Genomic DNA, 23,726 nt, shown 5'->3' with positions numbered 1-23,726 from the left:
CTCTCAAAAATAAATAAACATTAAAAAAATTTTTTTTAATAAAAAAAAATCAACGTCGTTAGGGCTCCTGGGTGACTCAATTGGCTGAGTGTCCAACTCTTGATTTGGGCTCAGGTCATGATCCCAGGCTTAATTCTCTCTCTCTCTCCCTGTGCCTCTCTCCCCTGCTTTCACACACTCTCTCTCTCTCTCAAAACAAAACAAAACAACAACAACACACAAACAAAAATATCAACCTCATTAAGGTATAATTATATACAAGACATACATATATATGGTATATTTGTATGCAGGTATTATGTATTTGATGTATATATGTTTATTATATATAATAAATGTTAATGATTATAATAATTATATATTATATAACACATTTGTATGTATATATTATTATATTATATTAAAATATAATTATATATGATACAAAAACTACAGACAATAAAATGCAAGGAGCTTTGACAAATGTACACACCAAAGTCAATAATACCCCAGTCTATATTTAGACTATTTCTATCACTGCAGAAAGTTTCCTTGTATAATCCATCCCTCCTATTCCTCACCAAAGCAACCACTGATCAATTTCTTTAACTATAAATTAGTTTCACCTGTTCTAGAGAGTCATATAAATGGAAAAATGTAGTATGTTCTCTTGTGTCTGGCTCCTTTCACTTACCATCATGTTTTTGAGATTTGCCTTGTTTGCATTTATTGGTAGTTAAGTCCTTTTTTGATGAGCAGTATTCCATTGTATAAACAGATCAGTTTATTTATCAATTTGATTGATTGGCATTTGATTTGTTTCCAGTTTGTGGCTATAATGAGTGAAACTGCTATGAACATTCATATATTACTATCTTTATGGACATATATTTTCATTTCTCTTGGATAAATACCTAGAAGTAGAATTCCTGAGTCATACGGTAAGTGTATGTTAATTTTTTTAATGTTTATTTTTTGAGAGAGAGAAAGAGTGCATGAGAGAGTGGGGAGAGGGGCAGGGAGAGGGAGACAAAGGATCTGAAGCAGGCTCTGGTATGACAGCAGAGAGCCTGATATGCGGCTCAAATTCACAAACCATAAGATCATGACCTGAGCCAAAGTCCGGTGTTTAACTGAGCCACCCACGTGCCCCAAGTGTATGTTAATTTTGTAGAAGGTGCCAAACCATTTTTCAAAGTGGTTATTACCATTTTACATGCCTACCACCATGTAAAACTAACAGTTCCAACTGTTCCAAATTCTCACCAACACTTGGCATTATCTTTTTTATTTTAGTGGTATCTCATTATGTATTTTTAATTTTCATTTAATGATGTTGAACATCTTTTCATGTACCTTATCATTCTTTCATAAATCTTCTGTGAAGTATCTGTACAGATCTTTTGCCCATTTTACAAATTAAGTTGTCTTCTAATTACTGACTTTCAAGAGTTCTTCATAGATTCTGGATATAAATTGTTTGTTGGTTATATGTACTGTGAGTGTTTTCTCCTAATCTGTGGTTGCTTTGATTGTATCCAGGAATTAATTTATAGAGATAATGGAGTGACCAAATGGAGAGATCAATACCAATAAAAGAAGTTTTATTACTTACAACTCCCAGTAGAAGGAGGGGACGCCACATCACACAGGGCTGCCCGAGCAGCACCGGAATTGATCAGGAGACAGGAGAAAAGGAGAAAGCTTAGCCCACAGCCTGCATTATAGTTTTCACAGGAAGAAATGGGTAAGGCAGGGCAGGCAAGTTTGAACAAGTTTAGGATTAGACAGTTTGAATAATTTTGGCAAACTCTGGGATATAATGGTGACTCTGGAGTGATTTAAGGCAAGGGAATAATGGCTTGGTGCCTGTTAGTAAAGTTGATAGTTGGGGATGTCTTTGGATTGGTTGTTTTGCATAAGAAAGGCACACACACAGACAAGTGTTTCACTATTCCTAGGAATTAGTTAGCCCTGGTAGGCATAGGCTCTCCCAGCTAGCAAAACCCCCAAGCAAGCCAAGCATCATAAAATATAAAATATTAAAAACACGGTTAATACAAAGGTTTTATTAATACAACGGCCTTGTATCTTTTGGAAAACAAAACATTTTCCTTTTTATAAATTCTACCTTGGTGTTTTTTTTTTTTTGTTTTTTTTGGGGGGGTGTTTGTTTGTTTTTTGAGAGAGAGATAGTGGGACTGAGAGAGAGAGAGAAAGAGAGAGGGAGATAGAGAGAGAGCTAGAGTGAGCATGTGTACGCACTCCTGAGCTCGCACGCAGCAGAGGGGCAGAGGGAGAGGGAGAGAGAGAATCCCAAGCAGCCTCCACACCCAGCCCAGTGTGGAGCTGGACAAGGGGCTCAATTGCACAACCATGAGATCATGACCTGAGCTGAAATCAAGAGTCAGACGCTTAACAGACTGAGTGACCCAGGAGCCCCTGAATTCCACCTTATTAATTTCTTCTTTGGTTCATGCTATTTGTGTCCTATCTACAAAATCATTGTTATCCCAAGCCACAAAGATTTTCACCTAAGTTTTCTTGTAGAGGTTTTATAATTTTAGCTTTTACATTTAGGTCATTGGTCCATTTGGGGATAGTTTTTGTTTATGAAGATGATGAGTTGAAGTTTGTTTTTTTCCCCATAGGAATGTCCAATTTTTCCAGCATGATTGGTTGAAAAAAATATCCTTGGGGCGCCTGGGTGGCGCAGTCGGATAAGCGTCCGACTTCAGCCAGGTCACGATCTCGCGGTCCGTGAGTTCGAGTCCCGCGTTGGGCTCTGGGCGATGGCTCAGAGCCTAGAGCCTGTTTCCAATTCTGTGTCTCCCTCTCTCTCTGCCCCTCCCCCGTTCATGCTCTCTCTCTGTCCCAAAAATAAATAAACGTTGAAAAAAAAAAAATTAAAAAAAAAAAAAAAAAAGAAAAAAAGAAAAAAATATCCTTTACCCATTGAATTTGTGAATCTGCTTCTGGATTCTATTCTGTTCCATTGATTTATATGTCTGTTCTTATGCCATTATCACACTGTCTTGATTATTGCATCCTTATAATAAGTCTTGAAATCAGGTAGTGTAAACTCTTCAATTTTTTTTTTTAAGAACTGTTTGCATTTCCATATAAATTTAAAGTTTTACTGATTTCTCTTGGGGCGCCTGAGTGGCTCAGTCAGTTAAGTGTCTGACTTCAGCTCAGGTCATGATCTCAAGGTTCATGAGTTTGAGGCCCGCATTGGGCTCTGTGCTGACAGCTCAGAACATGGATCCTACTTCGGATTCTGTGTCTCTTTCTCTCTCTGCCCCTACCCTGCTCACACTCTGTTTCTCTGTGTCTCTCAAAAATAAATAGATGTTAAAAAAATTATTGATTTCTATTTTTTTAATGTTTTATTTATTTTGAGAGAGAGAGTGTGTGTGAGCAAGGGAGAGACAGAGAGAGAGGGAGAGAGAGAGTCCCAAGAAGGCCCCATGCTCAGCACGGAGCCTGATGCAAGGCTCAACCTCACAAACCATGAGATCATGACCTGAGCCGAAAGCAAGAGTTGGACGCTTAACTAAGACACTCAGGCACCCTTATTGCTTTCTATTTTTAAAGGAAGCCTTTTTGACTTCTGTTTTCTGGTCTGGCGTATAAAGAAGTCATTACTCCATCCGCATACCAAGTAAAAGGTAACTGCCTAAACTGAAAATCAACACCTCTTTTTAGATCTGTCAGAGAATTGGGGCAAACAGTTGCCCCCCAAGCTGGAGAGAAAGACAGGAAGATACAGAAAGTCCTACTTCCTGGAGTAGAAACCCAGAAGGAGTAGAAACTGATAATCAGAAACCTCTCAGGAACCAGTATCAGAAAAGAACTGGACCCCAGCACATTTATATGTAGAGCTGGAGGATCTGAGGCTTTCAGAGATGAGAGAAACAAGAAAAGTTGTCAAAATGAGAAAGAGTATCTTCATGAGCAGTTTTTCAAATCGGCCAACTCATTAGCAGGTCATGATAGTAACTTAAGTGGGTTACAATTAGTATATATATTTTTAGTTTTTTAATTTTTTTAAGTTTATTTCTGTTTTTATTTTAAGTAATGTCTACACCCAATGTGGGGTTCAAATACACAACCCCAAGATTAAGAGTCACATGCTCCTTTGATTGAGCCAGGCAGGTGCCTTAGGATATATATTTTTAATGAAATAGAATTAAAACTATCAGAACACATGAACATTTTATTTCAATTATTTATGTACCCTGGCACTGGGTAGTGATAGAAGATGTATTTCTTTAAAAAAAATTTTTTTTAATGTTTATTTTTGACAGAGAGAGAGACAGAGCATGAGCAGGGGAGGGGCAGAGAGAGAGGGAGACACAGAATCCAAACCAGGCTCCAGGCTCTGAGCTGTCAGCACAGAGCCCGACGTGGGGCTCAAACTCACAGACCACGAGATCATGACCTGAGCCGAAGAAGGACGCTCAACCGACTGAGCCACCCAGGCGCCCTTAGAAGATGTATTTCTTATTGCAAGTGGCAGTCAATGCAGTTTTGAAGGTCAGTGTTCTAAAGCAACCCCTGTGGAGGGGTATTTAATTCTGCCTGGAAGAAGTGACTTTTGAGTTGTTTTGAAGGAAACCAAAGTTCACGAGGCAGTAAAGGCAGAAGGGTATTTCTAGGCAGAGGGGCAGCATAGAGAAGGAGCCATGGGGGGTTACAGCCTGGAAGCAAGGATGAGGATAGCACGTGAGTGTGAGCAAGGGCCTATTTTGGTGTCAGGACTGAGTGCAAATTCCAGCTCTACCACTGTTAAGCTGGGAGGCCTTAGTACACAGAAAAGACTCAGTAAACAGGAGCTACTATAGTTTCTTCCCTCCCTTTCTACCCCCACAAAAAAGGTATGGGTCTTGGAGGTATCAGACCTCCACTGACTAAGCAAAGTTCAGTGAGAACAGACAAGAGGAAGAAGATAGAGGAAGGAGCCAAGAAGATCCTTATGTTCACATGTAAACACAATAAGCTAGTCCCTGAGTTGGCCATCAGTCACTTTGTCTGCTAAAATAATGAATTAAAATTGCTACGTGGATCATCAGGCAGGCATCTCAGCTGATTCTGAAGTTGCCAAAAATTCATATTCAGTTTGGATACTAGAAAATATTATTCTTAGTATTAATGTTAGAGCTGAATTATGTTCCCCAAAATCCATATGTTGAAGCTCTAACCCCCAGTACTCACTCTATGACTATTTGGAAATAAGGCCTGTAAAGAGGTAATTAAGTTAAAATGAGGGTGGGCCCTAATCCAATCTGACTGGGGTCCTATAAGAAGGTAAGATTTGTACACGCAAAGAGAGACCCCAGGGATTCTTGCCCAGTGGAGACCATGTGAGGACACAGTGAGAAAGCAGCCGTCTGAAAACCAAGGTTTCAGGTGACACCTGGGTGGCTCAGTTGGTTAAGCATCTGACTTTGGCTCAGGTTATGATCTTGCAGTCTGTGGGTTCGAGCCCCGCGAGGAGCTCCGAGCTGACAGCTCAGAGCCTGGGGCCTGCTTTGGATTCTGTGTCTCCCTTTCTCTCTCTGCCCCTCTCCCACTCATGCTCTGTCTCTCTCTCAAAAATAAATATTAAAAAAAATTTTTTTTGAAAACGAAGGTTTCAGGAAAAACCAAAACTTCTGACACTTTGATCTTGAACTGTAGCCTCAGGAACTGTGAGAAAAATGCTTTCTGTTTCTGTGATTCTGTGATGGTGGCCTGAGCAGACTATAAGACAGCGGAGAAGTTTGCCCAACTCTTAAGAGAGTGACAGGAGACGTGGTTCTATCTTTTTTTTTAAAGTTTATTTATTTTAAGAGAGAGAGAGAATTCCAAGCAGCCTGATGCAGAGCTCAAACCCATGAACAGTGAGATCATGACCGGAGCCAAAATCAAGAGTAGGTCACTTAACCAAAGCAGTCATTTAAACTCTCTGCCAGTTTCCACCTCTCTAAACTAGGGTTGTAAGGATTAACTGAGAGAAAGTATGTAGAGACCCTGTCAGTACTGTCAATAATAGATGTCCTGTGAACAGCACTTTCCTTCACTTCTCTCTCCAGACATCAGCTTTCTTGTCAGGAATTCAGAGGCTGAAGGGACTACATAGCTCCCCCACCCCCAGGCCTTTTCAGTTCTGACCTATGACTCTAACAACACTTTTAGGAAAAAGAGTAGGTTTCCTTTCTATAAGTCCAACAAGTATTTTTCAAAGTCCTTTCCTTCACTTTGTCTCATAAAAAAACACACCTCTCTGACTTAATGTGCATTTAACATCAATTCCAAGTAATCTCATGACACCCCAGCAGACCAGGCTAACACCCCTAAAAGTTTCCCAGCAGTCAAATCCAGCCAGCCATGCAAAAGCACATTCTTCAGTGCTTTTATATCCCCACACCCAAGCTTTAATTGAATGTAAACCCACAGTTTAGTATTTGATTCTGAAACCCACCTAAAACCCCCTTCTCTCTCCCCACGTTACCTGGCTGAGCAATCCAGTTGCCCTCTTCTTGGTGGATCAAAAGAGGCTTTCAAAATAAAGTTTCTTCTTATTAGCTTCCCGTTTCACGTAAAGTGTTGTGTGGGTTGAATGTCTCCCTGCCCCTGTGGTAAGAGAAGGGCCAACGTAAGTTCCTTTTTTTTTTTTTTTTCCCAAAGTGTAGTAAGAATGGTTTGGATACCAAAACTACCAGTTCAGAAAGGGAAGACGAGAGGAAGTAGAAGTAGCAAGGGAAAGAAGCTGACCGTGAACCATAAAGGCACAATAGCTAGAAATTCCCATCAGGAAAGGAATTACTCATGAGACACTATACTCATTATTCACAACACATCAGTCTTACTTCTGTTGGTTTATTTATTCTATAGCTAAAATGAAGCAAAGTGTTTTTGAACATTTAATACATACTAATTTTTATGATTAAATGAGTGAGAGAGAAATTAAATGAGCCAGTTGGGTTGGCTAAAGCATATTGCTATTGCAGTCACAGCCACCCGTGCCATGGATCCCAGCAGACTTCTAGCACATGTATATTCTCGGTCATCAGGGTCCTGGGCAACATTAGCACAGAGCAAATGGATGCATGGGACATTCTCCTGAATGTGAAGAGCCATAGGTTCCACTGACACATACACGTTCAAACCTTGTGATCACAGACTCCAGGAAGCCAGTTGACATTCAACTCTGGAAATGGAGAAATCTCCCGGAAGTTCTCTTGAAAATGACACTCTTGTGTAATCTTTCCTCTATCTTTGCACAAACTACAATGAACTTTTTGCCTAGTTCAAAAAGAGCACTCTGACGTTCACCTGACAGAGGGGGATATCTAAGTTGTCCCCTAAATCATTTTCTGCATATCGGGTTTTCTATGGGAGTAACAGCAGTCTTTTCCAGCTTGTGAGCTGGGTTTCTCTGATGTGAGATCAAGGGCTGTGCTACTGGCTGGGTTTTAAATTTTGTGTGTGTGTTTATTTTTGAGAGAGAGAGAGAGGGAGAGAGTGCAGGCTAGGGGCAGAGAAAGGGGAACAGAGGATCTGAAGCAGGCTGTATGCTGACAGCAGAGACTTGGGTGCAGAGCTTGAACTCAAGAACCGCGAGATCATGACCTGAGCCAAAGTCGGATGCTTAACCAACTGAGCCACCCAGGCACCCCCTAAATTTTAATGTAAATGTATGTTCATGGAGAAAGAACTATATAAATAGTCTGGGGGGAGGTAGGATTATGGTAATTAAAAATTTTCTTCTTTGCTTGCTTATCTGTATATTCTAATTTTCTGTAATAAACTCATATTGCTTTTTAATAACAAATTATATAATACAGGATAAAAAGGGGAAACGTAGAAATGTGGTCATAGTGGGCCACCCAAATGTATCAGGTCTTAACCCCTGGAGATCGTAAATGTTGTATTTTTGTAGATGTGGATCTTGAGATGGGGACCTAATCCTGGATTATCTGGATGAGTTCTAAATGTGATCACAAATGTCCTTATAAAGGAGAGGCAGGGGAACCTGGGTGGCTCAGTCGGTTAAGTCTCCGATTTTAGTTTGGGTCATGATCTCACGGTTTGTGAGTTCATGCCCCATGTTGGACTGTGTGCTGACAGCTCAAAGCCTGGAGCCTGCTTGGGATTCTGTGTCTCCCTTTCTCTCTGCCCCTCCCCAGCTCTCTCTCTCTCTCTCTCTCTCTCTGTCTGTCTGTCTCAAAAATTAAATGAACATTAAAAAATTTTTTTAAAAACTGCCAAACAGTTGTCCTTATGTGTTAGAGTTCCAGTTGGTCCACAACCTCTCCAATGCTTAGTATTATCAGTCCTGTTAAATGTAGCTATTCTAATGAGTCTGCAGTGGTACCTCATTTTGGTGATAATTTCCATTTCCATTGTGACTAATGATGTTGGGCGCCCTTAATGTGCTTATTGGCCAAATGAATATCTTCTTTCATGAAATATATCTGTGAATTTTTCTTCCATGTTTTAATGACAATGATTTATAAAAATTATCTAAGTATTCTAAAGACAAATCATTTGTCAGATATATGGATAGTGAATATTTCCTCCCAGTCTGTGGTTTGTCTTTTCATTGACTTAATGTCTTCAGCAGTTTTTAAATTTTGTGAAGTTCAAGTCACCATTTCTTTTATGATTTGTGCTTTTCATATCACATTAAAGACCTTTGTTAACACTAGTAGCAAAGATTCCATCTGCAGTCTTAATTATCCTTTGCCATGTAACATAACATAGAGGTTCTGGGTATTAGGATTGGACATCTTTGGAGGTCCATTATTCTGTCTACCACATAAGTCCATCATCAGAATGAGGAACTGCTCTTCTGTTGCAATTGTTGAGTGTTTTTTTTTTTCCTTCCTTGTAGACATTTTAATTTATTTATTTTTAATTTTTTTAACATTTATTTATTTTTGAGAGACAGAGAATGAGCAGGGGAGGAACAGAGAGAGAGGGAGACACAGAATCCGAAGCAGGCTCCAGACTCTTAGCTGTCAGCACAGAGCCCGGCCCGGGGCTTGAACCTGTAAACCACGAGATCATGACCTGAGCGAAAGTTGGAGGCTTAACCTACTGAGTGCAATGGCTACTGCTTCATTTCTACCTTACAAATCTTGTGCAAACTCTTCTTTTGAGAAACTCTAGCCTAAAGGCATATGGGAAAATGGATTATAGGAATCATAGTTCCAACTTAACTGAGTGGACCCAGTACAAATGATCACATCCTTCAAATCTTTGCTCAAATGTGACTTTCCCAATTTTGCCTGTCCTGACCATCCTATTTTAAACTGCAACTCATCTCACCTCTTTTGTAGCCCAACCCCCTCCTAGATTGCCTTTAAATATTGGTGTTCCGGAGAGTATCACTCTTGGCACTCTTCTCTCACTCACTACACTCTTACTGGGAAATCTCTTCTGTATTCATAGATGCAATTACCAACCAATAAGGTAAACAGGGTCCTTATTACCAAAGAATAGCTAGACAGCTCAACCTGCATATTCTAGTGCAGGTTGTTCAAAACTTTCCCTTCTCCCCAAACCAGGTCCTCTTTTATTTACTCACTTGATAAATAACACTTCCAACCACCTAAGCAAGAAACATGAAGTCACGCTAGGCTCTTTCCTTTTCTTCATTCCAAATCTCTTCTCCTTGATCACTAAGTCCTGTGGATTCCTAAACTTAGTATGTCTCATATGGGCTTCCTCTTTTCCATCCCCAATGTTGCAACCCTCATCCACAATTTACTTATATTTCTGCAAAAGTCTCATACAAGTCTCTGATCTCCAGGTGTGCCTAGGTGGCTTAATTAAGTGTCTGACTCTTGGTTTTGGTTCAGGTCATGATCTCATGGTTTGTAGGTTCGAGCCCTGCATTGGGCTCTGAGCTGACAGTGCAGAACCTGCCTGGGATTCTCTCTCTCCCTCTCTCCCTGCCCCTCCCCCACTCTCTCTCACTTGCAGAAATGAATAAACTAAAAAAAAAAAAAAACAAGTCTCTGCTCTTCAAGTCAAAATACCTACTACTGTGGATATTTTAAGTAATAATTCTAACAAGGATATCTGATATGTTATTCCTTTGCTCTAACTCCTTTAATCGTTCCTCCAATACTTCCATGAAGAAAAGCTAATCCTTTGAATAGCAGGTAAGATTATTCATGATTTCTTCTTTACCTATTCATGCAATCTCATCTGTACCCATTCTCTCCTATGAAATGTAAGCTCCAAGTAAACTAAGTGACTTCCAGTTTCCCAAGTCCATTAAATGTTCTCTGGAATGTTCTGACCCAAGCTGACAGCACACTCCCCGCCCCCCACCCCCCACCCCACAACCCATCCTCTTTGCCAGCAAGTTTTTGCTCATCCTTTAAGTACCAACTTGTTACCTCCTATGCAAAAAATATCAATATTCCTTTTTACACATTAATGGCCATGCCTTCCCATTGCTCTACTGCTTATGCATCATGCATCTCTGAAAGTCTGTCTCATGATATATCCTCAAACCCTCTCCTTCCAAATTGGAAGCCATGGTTATGTAGCTTGGACATTAAATTTAAGTATATGTATTTAAAGATTTAAGAACCTCAGTGGGTGGGACACCTGGGTGGCTCAGTCCCTTGAGTCTGGGACTCTTGATTTTCACTCAGGTCATGATCTCACAATTCCTGAAATTGAGCCCCACATCACCCTCTGTGCATAGAGTCTGCTTGGGATTCTCTCTCTCTCTCTCTCTCTCTCTCTCTCTGTCTCTAACCCCCTCGCCCCTGTCCCTCCTACCCTCCCACTCTCTCTAAAATAAAACAAACCAAACAAAAAACCTAGATGAGTTTGTAAACTTTGATAAGTGTATCAACAGACAGGGCCTTGTAGCGAATAGAGCCCTGAACTAGAAGTCAGGAGATTTGAGTACCCTCCATTAGGGTACTTCTCTTTTCTGGCCTCAGTTGTCTCTCTCATAAATACACAAGTGTGTCTAGATGACAGCCCTAGTTTCTAGGTAGCAATTTACAACTTATCTTCTTTTTTATTATCCAGTCCAGCCCCCTTCCTTTCACATATGACTCTCAGGGATGATATATAATTCAGTCAAAATGTTACTACAATTACTTAATGACTAAAGACAACGCAATCTGGGGATCCTAGACCTCCAGAAATGTTCCTAGCTCTAAAATTTTTTTATTATTTGTCCAGTTAACAAAAACGGACGAAAGAAATAAAGAAAAGCCACAAGAGAAGACACGTCAAGTAAAAAATAGCAGCCAAGAAGGCTGGGGAAACCTAGAGGTCCCACCAATTAGAAGTGAACTTCCTGTCCTTGGGTCAACTTCCGGAATCAACAATGGGGAGACCCAATCGGAACCTTCCTCCAGGAGCCAATGGGAGAGCACATTACAAAGAGCCAATCCAAGGGGCGCTGTCACTGTTATGGTCCTGTCAGGGCGCCGGCGTCGTGGTGTTTGGGCGGCCGCCACCTAAGAGACTTTGGTGGGGCAGACTCGGGGGCAGCTCGTCTCCGGCCTCGCTCCCAGCTTGCACCTCCCGGCTCGCGGGCCTCACCGTAGGGCGCGCGTGCGGGCCGGTGTCGCGGCCGCCTTGGGGCCTGGGCCCAGCCGCAGCCTCCTCCACCGCCGCCGGCTCGGAGGGGCCGCGAGATGCAGCCGCCGGGCCCACCCCCGGCGTATTCCCCCTCGAACGGGGACTTCACCTTTGTCTCTTCGGCAGACGCGGAAGGTGAGCCTGAGCCCCAGGTGGACGCGGGGTGCGACGCGGTGGGCTCTTTGTGGTGCCGAGGCGGTTGCGGCCGGGTGGGGACCGGCAGGGAGCCGCCTGGGGACTCGAGCCCTCTGCGCCTGCCCGGCCTTCCGAGGGGGCCTGAGTGGACGGAGGGCTTTGGGAAGACGTCCCAAATTACTCACTTGGCCTCTGGCTCTCCCCACACCTCAGCGGGGCCCACGGAATCTTAAGATTTTATTTCTGCAATGACTTGCTGTTAATCAAAAAAGGAGTTGTCCAGTTGGCGAGGGTGGGTGTGAAAGAATGAAAACGAGGTAGGAGAGCTGTGTTCCTCTCTTATTTACCGAGAGAGAACTTTATGCCGATGTTAGATTCGGCACTGCGAATACAAACTTCTTAGAGGAGTTCGTGTTTTGTATGGACTCCGATATCCTGCCTACGTCCCAGTTTTCCTCCTGTTGTGTAGTGTTTGACCTCAATATTCAGAGAAGCGGGCCCAAGTGTGTTTGGAAGTTCTTGTAATACAGTTAGGTGTCCCCAAGGGCATCTACGTATTTCCTTGTGCTGTTGTGAGGAAGCCGTTGTGCCGGAGAGATTTTTCTTTTTCTACATCGTAGGAAAGTTTTTCCTCCTTTTCTCTGTTCCTTACCAGACTCTTGCTGACCTGACTCTTTCTCTGCTAGTCGGTTTCGAATTTTAATTTTATTAGACTGTATACACCAATTATTTGCCAACGGCTAGACTTACTGCCCTATATGAAAAAAAAAAAGTATGCATAAAGCTGTAGAAATTTCAATCTAGAGAGCCTAACGTTTGCTCAGAAATCTGATTTCAGAGTGCATCAGTTAGTATAGCTTATTTTCCTTTGTTTTGTTTTCCTTGTTTTGATTTCTCAGTGGCGTTGTTTAAAAAATAATATTGTAGTTTTTTTTTTTAATTTTTTTTTTCAACGTTTATTTATTTTTGGGACAGAGAGAGACAGAGCATGAACGGGGGAGGGGCAGAGAGAGAGGGAGACACAGAATCGGAAACAGGCTCCAGGCTCTGAGCCATCAGCCCAGAGCCCGACGCGGGGCTCGAACTCACGGACCGCGAGATCGTGACCTGGCTGAAGTCGGACGCTTAACCGACTGCGCCACCCAGGCGCCCCAATAATATTGTAGTTTTGGTCGTAACTTAAAATGGAAAATAAAATTTTTATTTATCGTGGAGAACATAGCTGATACATTTATTTTAAAGCTAATATGAATAGGGGCACCTGGGTGTCTTAGTCGGTTGAGCGTCTGACTTCAGCTCAGGTCATGATCTCACAGCTTGTGAGTTCGAGCCCCACATTGGGTTCTGTGCTGACAGCTCAGAGCCTGGAGCCTGCTTCAGCTTCTGTGTCTCCCTCTCTCTCTGCCCCTAATCCACTGTCATGCTGTCTCTGTCTCTCTCAAAAATAAATAAACATTAAAAAAATTTTTTTAATAAATAAATAAATAAAGCTAATATGAATATTTGGTGAAATACAGCAACCCAAAAGGTTTCGATTTGTTTAATCTATACTTGGTAGCATAGTGCTTCGGGAAGAATATCAAATTTAATTTTCCAGACCTTAAAAAAATGGCCTTTTGAATTGTTCAAAAATTTTGAATTCTTGTTCAAAGTCGTGTATTTATGTATATATGTTTCCTGTCCTCCCCTGCCCCCAGGAATAACTTCTCTTTTTTTTTTTAAAATTTTTTTAATATTTATTTATTTTTGAGACAGAGAGAGAGAGAGAGAGAGAGCATGAACAGGGGAGGGTCAGAGGAAGAGGGAGACAGAATCTGAAACAGGCTCCAGGCTCTGAGCTGTCAGCACAGAGCCCGATGCGGGGCTCGAAGCCACAGACCGCGAGATCATGACTGGAGCCGAAGCCGAACGCTCAACGACTGAGCCACCCAGGTGCCCCTGGAATAACCTCTCTTAAATACACCTAAGAAATCTAACAATGATATAACAAGCAAACCCTCTGACTCTGTACGCGAAACCAAGAAGCCTGGAATAAGTAAACCTAACGGATATAAGGTTTATTCGAACTTCTCCATTTAGCCTTTTAAGGATACCTATGCTTCGTATATACCGAGGATGTATAGACAAGGATAGATATATGTCTAATAATACCCTCGGGCGTATAACGTTGTACAGCTTAAATTTATAGAGTATTTTAAGCAAATAACTTGTTTGATCTTTAAGAATTCTGCTGAGCTTCATTATTCTTATATTTTGTCATGAAAATGAGGCTTAGAGAAGTTCAGTAACCTCTGCATGAAGGATCTGAATTAAGAGCTAGTGAAATTGTGATGCTGCTTTCTTAAATATTTTTATAAATTGAATAGTGTATCTGAAGAATAGTGTTAAGAGTCCTGGGTTTGCATCCTGGTTTTGCCAGTTACTGTCTATATGATATTGCTCAAGTCATTTAGCCTCTCTTAGTTTCAACTTTCTCATATACAAAATGGGAATTAATACACAGTGCTCAAATATTTTGCAAATGCACAGCACTTAGTACCGTATCTGGTGGAGTTAAGAGCTTGGTACATGTTAGCAATGCTGCTGCTGCTTATTTTTCACTATTAACTGGCCCCACACTTAGTTTTTATTGTTCTCTAACATGAAAATTTGACTCTGTAACTCCAGGTCTTTTCCCTGGTTCTTAAGCATATCATGTAATTTCTTTCTTCTCCTTTTTCCTGCCTTTTCTCTAACCATGAGTGTTTTCAGTGTACCTTCCTTCTAGATTCTGTCCAGGTCTTTCTTAATGATACCTGTCTATACTATTTACGCACACATATCCTTTGTTCTAAAATGTGCCTCACTCAGTGTTTGTCTCCACACCTATACATATCCTAGTCCCCAGGCTTTGAATGCCTTTCTGCTCCTTACCTGAAGTTGAGAATTAGCACTGCACTGGCATGCTCATTCCTTGGGGAAACCTTGCTTAACTGTCCCTCAGAAACAGACTTCCCTGATTATTTCTGTGTCCCAGCACCTGCCACAGAATCCAGACTATAAACATCAGAAAGTAATTGTTGAAGGGATAAATGATTCTTCCTTTCTTTTATCTCCTATGACATTGATACTTGGGACTATAAAACTTAGCACATTTTGTATAGTGTAACTAAAAAACTGCTGGATTTAGAGCCAGCAGACTTCAGTTAAAGTCCTGAGCCTTATAGTAGTGATGTGATATCGGGCGAGTTACAGAGTTTCTATAAACTTCCATATTGTCTTCTATAAAATGAAAAGCAGGGACGCTGGCTGGCTGAATCATAGAGCATGCTACTCTAGACCTCGGGGTTGTGAATTTGAGCCCCATGTTGGGTGCAGAGATTACTTATTTGAAAAAAAATTTTTAATGAAAAATTTTTAATGAATAGCATACATAATGTGAGTTATTTAAAATAATGTGTATAAAAGCAAGTTCCATAAGTACAAGTTAAAAACGCATGAGCTATGTGTGAATCAGCCAATAAATGAGTAGTGAAACCCAGGCTGAATCATTCAAGTCTATGGTATAAAACTATATCCAAAAGCAGTACTGAAATGTATGTGTATAAATGCAACAGTGTAATGATACCGTTATGTATATGTAAAGTGTAGTATAGAAGTTTTTAGGAATCCTTTGACTTTATTTCATATCAGATAAATAAGTAATTCTTTGCCTGGTTTATGTCCTGAGCACTTAGTAATACAGAGTCTGCCTTAATCATAATTTGCATTTTAATAAGATTCTGCTGTGATTCATATGCACATTAAAGCTTGAGAAGCACTGATTTAGAATGTTATGAATGATTATGTCTCAAAAATAAATAAATGTTTTAAAATTTTTTTAAAAAAAGAATGTTATGAATGATTAGAAGAGGAGGAAATTTTTTCTAGCTGTAAGATCACGGACAGTTTAATGGAGATGATAATTTGCCTAACTTTGAAGGATAGATAATGTTTTATATATATAGGATGGAGTAAGTGCCTCCATGTGTAAGGGTCTGCATATGAGGAAGTCCTTGGCACCAAGAAATGGTCTAATAGATAAATTTCATTGTACATAATAAATGCTATAGAAAGTATTGTTCAAAGGAGGAAGTGGTTAACTGCAGGAAAGGATCAAGGAAGTATTCGGGGACAGATCAGGTATATTTTGGAAGATAAGTAGGCGTTCTTCCAGTTGAAAGGGGAAAGAGCATTCACTTAAGAACTGTGCCAGTACAATACATGCTGGAGGCTGTCCATGTCTTATAGTTATTAATCTTCACAGACCTAAAACAATGCTGATTTAGACCATGAGCTTCTCAGGGTTAGAAGCTGTGCTTTACTCATACCCACTGCCTAGCACTGAGCCCAGCACATAGCAGGAATTCAGTCAATGATGAATGAATGACCATGTGATACTTTTTGATTAAGATAAAGGTGTTGTGCTTCTAAAACTGAAGCCAGTACTGATTCAACAGAATTAAACAAGTAGTTGGAAAGTCATGAACACAGACAACTAAGCAAGAAAGATGATGTAAGCCACCGGATAGACATTTTCTCATCTTCATATTTTTGTACCTCTAAGTATCTTTGTATCTATATGGAAACATTCATCTTCCCTGCAAATCTTAAAGAAAGGTTTCTTTCCTCTTTTCTAAAAGGATAACTCTCTACTGGTGCTTTTATGCCCATATCTTCTTGCCTTTTGTGGAACTTTTCTTTCTCTTCACTTTTTCTCTCTAGCATTTTCTCTTTCTTCTCTGTTTTTTACATCTCTACCATCACAGGTCCCCTCCTAAATTACAGGATTTTAAATTAAATTTTTAAGTAAAATTTTCACAGCCATACTATCTCTGTTATTTCCTGTTTCCTCAGCATCCAGAATCCCTACTCTTTGGCATTTTGCTTGCTTCCTTCCATCTTCATCAGTGTTGCCCAGGGGGGAAGGTTCCATGACAACATAAATTTGACACATGACATATGATGTGTTAACCTAAGGTAAACGAGTTTCCTTAATGTAGAACTCCCAGAGCCTTTGGGGCACCTGAGTAGCTCAGTCAGTTAAGCATTCAACTCGTGATTTTGGCTTAGATCATGATCTCACGGTTTGTGAGATCGACCATGTGATGGCCTCTGCACTGACAGTGTGGCGCCTGCTTTGGATTTTCTCTCTCCTCTCTCTGTCCCTCCCTGCTTGCTCTCTCTCTCTCTCTCTCTCGAAAAATAAATTAAAAAAAATTTTTTTAACTCAAGTGGGGGTTGTAGTATACAGGATTTTTCAAACTCAGTGAACACCAAAAGCCTTTTGTGAAGAGCATGTCACAGGATCCAGATTCTGCAGAATATGCATAAAGAAACACTTAACTTCTAAAGACAAGTTTGATTTTTACTTGATATTTTATACTCTTAACAATTTGTCCCCACTCTATCTTATGCAGCTTTTGGAGATAAACTCCGCCTAACAGAAGCCTGCAGCTTCTATGCCTTTCTCCCTGCCGTTTCTTTTCATTGGAATGATTTCTCTTCTCATTCCTTCACTGCTGATCCCATTATCCCTCATAGCCAAATTCAGGTTCTACCTCTACATAGCCTTCCTGACCACCTCTCTGGTAACTTAGGCCTATTTACTCCTTTGGCACCTGTGATCACTTGGCAATTTGCATTGTCATTTACCTACAGAAGAGTGTGTTTTACAGTACTAATAGGGTTTTATGTTACATGCTATCTAAATTAGATTTTTAAATTGAGATATAATTTATATACCATAAACTTCACCCTTTGAAAGCATACAGTTCAGTGGTTTTTAGTTTGTTTATAAAGTTGTGCATCCACCACCACTGTCTAACCCTAGAACATTTCATCACTTCAAAAAAGCAAACCTATACCTATTTTTAGTTATTCTCCATTGTCTCCCAGCTTCTGGCAACCACTAATTTACTTTCTGTCCCTATAGATTTGCCTATTCTGGACATTCATGTAAGTGGGATAATATGTGACTTTTTTTGTCTGGTGTCTTTTACTCAGTACTCAAAGTAATGTTTTTAAGTTTCATCCATGTTGCAGCTTGTATTAGTAACTGTTCCCTTTTCTGGATGAATAATGTTCCATTGTTTGGATATATAGTACTATCAATTAGATTGTAAACTCCTCAAAGTAAAAACAAACAAACAAACAAAAACTCCTCAAAGTATCTCACTTTTTTATATCACTGTCAGGGCATTAAAGAAATAAGCTAAGTAATTCATAAATATTTATTGATAGATTAATTGATTAATATTGAAAACAGGGAAGGTACTAAAGTGAAAGTGACTTAATGTTTGTGATATAGTTCCTCTTGCCAAAGGGCAGAAACTTGTCTCTAGTCTCTCTTTCACTTTTTCAATATTGAGTTGGTCATCAACTATTTCATACTAGCTCCAGAATAACTGTATAATGAATCTATTCTTCCTTCTCTACTGACACTGCCTTAGTTTGAGCTCTTACCATTTCACATCTATACCGTAGCCTCCTGACCATACTCCCCTGTGCAAATCTCTCCCCTCTTAAATCAGTCTTCCATTGTGCGACCAAGATTATGTTTCCAAAATACAAGTCCAATTTTGTATGTTTGCTTTATTAAAAGCTTTTAATGTCATTTATTGATTTAAACTCTATGGAGCTATTTTCCCTTCCATTCGTTAATTAACTCAACATTTGTTGAACTACGTATTTGTTAGTTGCCTACCATATAGGTCAGGCATTGTTATAAGTATTGGGGAGATATGTTCAAAACAAAACTACAACAAAAACACTTAGTTCTTGCCATCATGGAACTTACAGACATTAATCAAATAATCACACAAATATATTATTATAAACGCTGTGAAGGAAAAGTCCAGAGGACTATGAAAGGAATCTAGTCTGGGAGATGAAGGAAAATTTCCTGAAGCAAGTATATGAGAACTGAAGAATGGGTGGCATTTAATTATGAGATGTTGGAGAAAACAGCATGGTACAAAGTTTCTGAGATAAAGGGGATCCTGGTTCATTCAAAGAACTGAGAGGCTTAGTGTGGCCAGAGTACAGATGGGGAAGGGCAGAAAATTGTTCTGGGGAAGTAGGCAGGGTGCATAGAGATTTTTGGACGTGAGCTAAAAAAAGCCATGGAAGGCCACTGAAGGATTTTAACCAGGAGAGTGAAGGAATTGCATTTTACAAAGAATCTTCTGGCAGGGCGCCTGGGTGGCTCAGTCAGTTAAGCGTCCGACTTCAGCTTAGGTCATGATCTTGCAGTTTGTGAGTTCGAGCCCTGCATCTGGCTCCATGCTGACAGCTCAGAGCCTGGAGCCTGCTTTGGATTCTGTGTCTCCCTCTCTCTCTGCCCCTCCCCCACTTGCTCTCTGTCTCTCTCGCAAAAATAAATAAACATTAAAAATTATTTTTTAAAAAAATCTTCTGGCTACAATTCAGAGAATGGATTGGAAGAAGACAAAGACACGAGTGACTAGGGAGAAAGCAGTTAGTAGACCATTATAGTCATGCAGGCAGGAGTCACAGTTTTCTATAGCTTGTGCTGGGAGTAGAAATGGAGACCAGTGGGCAGGTTCAAAAATATTTAGAGGTGAAAGTAACAATTTAATGGTGGATTGGATGGAGCAGGGAGCATGTGAATGAAGGAAATTGTCGAGGATAATTGAACTTCCAGTTTATCCAGCTGAATGGATAATGGTATCATTCACTGAAAGAAGAAACTAGAGGAAGACCTTAGATATCAAGAATGTAGTTTTGGAATATTGAATTTTAGGTGCTTTTGACATAGTTAAAAAGAAACATTAAGCTGATAGTTGATTATATAAGTTGATATAAGAAGACTGGGTTCAATTTTTGCTTTTTGAGCTCAGCCTTCTTCAGTCTTCTTACCCCCAGTTATGGTCTGAATGTTTGGGTCTCCCTAAAATTCATTATATTGAAATCCTAATGCCCAATGTAATAGTATTAGGTGGGAATTTGGGGAAGGTACTTAGGTTATAAGGGTGGAACCCTGATAAATGGGAATAGTGCTCTTAATAAAAGATTCCACAGAGCTCCCTATTACTCCCTACTCCTGTATGTGGGTATAAGGAAAAGTCTGTAAGGCAGAAGAGAGCCCTTACTTGATTCTGTTGGCACCCTGATCTTAGACTTCCAGCCTCTAGAATTGTGAGAAATCCATTTCTATTGTTTATAAGGCACCCAGACTATGGTCTTTTTGTTATGGCAGCCTGAACAGGCTAAGACACTCCTATATAGGAATCATAGTATCTACAACTTATAGTACATTATTGTAATCACTAAGTTGTAGACATAATAATCCAATAATTATTATCAGTGTTCTTTTGAGTAAATGATAATTCTTTTAGTTTATTTATATATTTATTTGAGAGAGACAGAGGCAGCGTGAGCAGGAGAGGGGCAGAGAGAGGTGGGGAGAGAGAATCCCAAGCAGGCTCCTCGCTGTCAGCATAGACCTCGACGTGGGGCTTAAGCTCACATACTGTGAGATCATGACCCAAGTTGAAACCAAGAGTCGGACACTTAACCAACTAGCCACCCAGGAGCCCATGAGTAAATGATAATTTTTTGTCAAGGTGGCCAAACATTTAGCCTACTCTTTGTGTGAAGATCCCCCTCCCCAGAAAGGATATTACATTTGATACAAGTTAGTAGTGTAGACAAAGGAATTGTTAGTTTCTTTTTTCTAAAAACTTTCTAGCTTAAAAAAAAAAATCATATCCATGTAGATATTATCACAAATATACAATAGGCTAATGAAGTGTAATACATGGCATATAATGGGTGTGCAAGAATAGCTTCTCTTCCCTGTTTGAAAGTTGAGGGTCACCTGGGTGGCTCAGTTGGTTAAGTGGCCGACTTTGGCTCAGGTCATGATCTCATGGTTTGCGACCTCGAGCCCCGTGTTGGACTCTGTGCTGACAGCTCAGAGCCTGGAGCCTGCTTTGGATTCTGTGTCTCCTTCTCTCTGCCCCTCCACTGCTCATGTTCTGTCTCTCTTTCTCTCTCTCTGTCAGAAATAAGGTAAACATTAAAATATTAAGAAAGAAAGTTGAAACTGACTTTTTAAAAATTTTTTAAATTTATTTTATTGAAAACATTTTTAAACATTTATTTATTTTTGAGACCTAGAGAATGAGTCGGGGAGGGGCAGAGACAGAGAGAGGGAGACACAGAATCCAAAGCAGGCTCCAGACTCTGAGCTGTTAGCACAGAGCCCAACGCGGGGCTTGAACCCACAAACCGTGAGATCATGACTTAAGCTGAAGTCAAATGCTTAAATGAATGAGCCACCCAGGTGCTCTGAAAATGACTTTTTAGCCAGCCATTCATGGGGAGAAAAAAGGTGGTCAAGCAAAGTTTACCATTTAAAATAATTAAACTATTTATTTTCATATATTTTAAATTCATAAGGTATTATATACATCTATAAAGGTGATAAAATTGCACAGAACTATATACAATACACGAATATGTGCATGTAAAACTGGTAAAACCTGAATAAGGTCTGCAGACTATACCAATGTCAGTGTCCTGGTTTTGATAGTTCTATGACATGGTACCATTAGAGGAAGCTTGATGAAGGGTACATGTAACCTTTCTGTACTATTTTTGCAACTTCCTGTGAATCTACAATTATTTCAGAATAAAAGGTTCAGTTAAAAGACTCATAAGGCAAACAAAAGAAATTTCTGTTAAATGGTGTTTATGCCAAAATGAGATTTAATTTTTCCAAAGATAGGTTCAGGAGATTTAATTGATTTTTTTCAAGTTTATTTTTTTGAGTAATCCCTGCACCCATTGTGGGGTTCAAACTCATGACCCTGAGGTCAAGAATTACATGCTTTTCCAACTGAGGCAGTCAGTAGCCCTGATTTAATTGATTTTGATTAATATGTACGATATAAAAAATTTACAATATCGAATAGTAAGGCTATTAAAACCATAAATCAAAATACTATGAATAAGAATATAACCTAAGATACAGTTTTATAAGAGGCTTTAAAATTTTTTCTTATGGAGTAACATCAAACTGTAATGTGAATCTAGCAATCATTATGTACTTGCATTGGTTTCTTGATCTCTTTCTTTGATCTATGCAAGCATTAAAATGTTTTCTTAAGTAAATTTTAAAAGTTTTTAAATTTATATTTATTGAGAGAGAGAGAGCACGAGCAGGGGACAGGCAGAGATGGGGGGAGAGAGAGAGAATCCCAAGAAGGCTCTGCACCATCAGTTCAGAGCCCATTGTGGGGCTGGAACCCATGAAGTGTGAGATCATGACCTGAGTGGAAACTAAGAGCCAGATGCTAACTGACTGAGCCACCAAAGCACCCAAAATGTTTTTATAACTAAGATGGAAGAATGGACTTTATCCTTTCAGTGTGAAATGTGCTTGTTTTTTAAATTTATTTTTATTTATTTTAATGTTTGTTTATTTTTGAGAGAGAGACAGAGTGTGAGTGGGGAAGGGGTAGAGAGAGAGAGAGAGAGGGACACAGAATCTGAAGCAGAGCTGGATATGGGGCTCAAACTCAGAAACCACGAGACCATGACCTAAGCCAAAGTCTGACGCTTAACCCACTGATCCACCCAGGCACCCCAAACATGTGATCGTTTTGTTGTGCTGCACAAATACACAATTCTGTTTTAGATTTAAGCACACATGGATTTCATTTTCCAATCAAATGCGGTGGTTTTTATCCTCATTCTTGTTGCTTGTTAAATAAAAAAAAGCTTCTTCACACACATAAGAAGTTAAAAAGTATCAACAAAATGTATATTGTTCATTGCAGGATATTCTTCTTTATCAGAAATCTAGAACTCATCTAGCAGCAGAACAGTAAATCTCATCCTGAGTATACTATCTTACAGCACTGAGTTCTTACTCATCTTTCCAAGTGAAGTTGTTAGACTGAGAAGATTCAGAGAAAAGATCGCTCACCTAGTGATACACTTGAGTTTATTTTTTTTTTTTCTAAGTTTGTTTATTTTGAGAGAGAAAGCACAAGCAGGGGAAGGGCAGAGAGAGGGGAGGATAGAGGATCCTAAGCGGGCTCTGTGCTGACAGCAGAGGGCCCGATGTGGGGCTCAAACTCACGAACTGTGAGATCATGACTTGAGTCAAAGTTGAATGCTTAACCGACTCAGCCACCCAGGTGCCCCTACACTTGGCGTTTAAAGGAAGGGAGAATTACTAGTAAATCTTGTCCTGTAGTTTTTCCAGGTGGCTTTCTGTTAAACTTGAAATTTACTGATCTTCCTCACTCTCAGGCAAATAGAAGTGGAAACATTTTTAAGATTTTCTTTTGCAGTAGATTTTATTCAAAGATTATTTTCTTTTAAATCCACTTATTATCTTTACATGTTTTTATTTAGCAAATGACAAGAATATTATAATATATATAGTAAGAAATAATTTAAAATTAATATTTTATAATACCTAACCTAGAGTTGACAACCAAGCTAGCTGGTTCTCACTCTGGTTTAACTTAAGATACCAGTACTCTTGGAGTAGTTTGGAATCTTGTTATTTTCTGACATTCTTGTTAACTTGCTAACATGTTAGGCTAACTACCAGTTTTTTGGACATTTCTTGTTGCTTTTTGTACCTACACCTAATTATATTTTGGGGGCACTAAGGGACGTGTGAAACTGCTATTGCTGGCATTCTTGCATATGTTCATCATCTTTTCTTGCTTTATGAAAATGGAATGAAAAATACTACAAAATCTTAAGCTAAAGGTGTCTTTTTGAGGTTCAGGCATCCATGCTATGACAAACTGCTAACCATATGACTCTTTATCAGAGTATTTCTTTGCACAATAATTTATATATCTTTTGTTTGTTTAGATTAAGAATTTTAAGTGCAGTCCTTTCTGGAGGCCAGTAAACAGTTGTCAAGGTCCTTTCCTGCCTCATAACTCTAAAACCTTTAATGACGCTGCCATACTAATGACTTCCTGATAGAAATC

General features: G+C 39.7%; 2 protein-coding genes across 3 annotated transcripts in view; one reads left to right on the top strand and one right to left on the bottom strand.

Annotated features, from left to right (window-relative positions):
• NLRC4 (NLR family CARD domain containing 4) overlaps window positions 1-7,178 on the bottom strand; it is a 37,712-nt gene extending 30,534 nt beyond the window's left edge. Inside the window, exons 1-2 of one of the 2 annotated variants that reach the window (XM_045447224.1) lie at window positions 6,476-7,178; window positions 674-812 (exon numbers count right to left, since the gene is read on the bottom strand). The gene's annotated coding sequence lies outside the window, so the exon portion shown is untranslated. The remainder of the gene's footprint in view (window positions 1-673; window positions 813-6,475) is intronic. The other variant, XM_045447223.1, reaches the window with a different exon arrangement.
• A 4,218-nt stretch (window positions 7,179-11,396) lies between these two features.
• YIPF4 (Yip1 domain family member 4) overlaps window positions 11,397-23,726 on the top strand; it is a 29,684-nt gene continuing 17,354 nt past the window's right edge. Inside the window, exon 1 of the mRNA XM_045447228.1 lies at window positions 11,397-11,721. Within this exon, the coding sequence (XP_045303184.1) occupies window positions 11,643-11,721 (79 nt within the window). The 5' untranslated portion in view covers window positions 11,397-11,642. The remainder of the gene's footprint in view (window positions 11,722-23,726) is intronic.

The sequence above is a fragment of the Leopardus geoffroyi genome, chromosome A3 (genome assembly GCF_018350155.1).
Source record: "Leopardus geoffroyi isolate Oge1 chromosome A3, O.geoffroyi_Oge1_pat1.0, whole genome shotgun sequence".
NCBI lineage: Eukaryota > Metazoa > Chordata > Mammalia > Carnivora > Felidae > Leopardus > Leopardus geoffroyi.
This window is presented reverse-complemented; position numbering and strand designations above follow the sequence as displayed.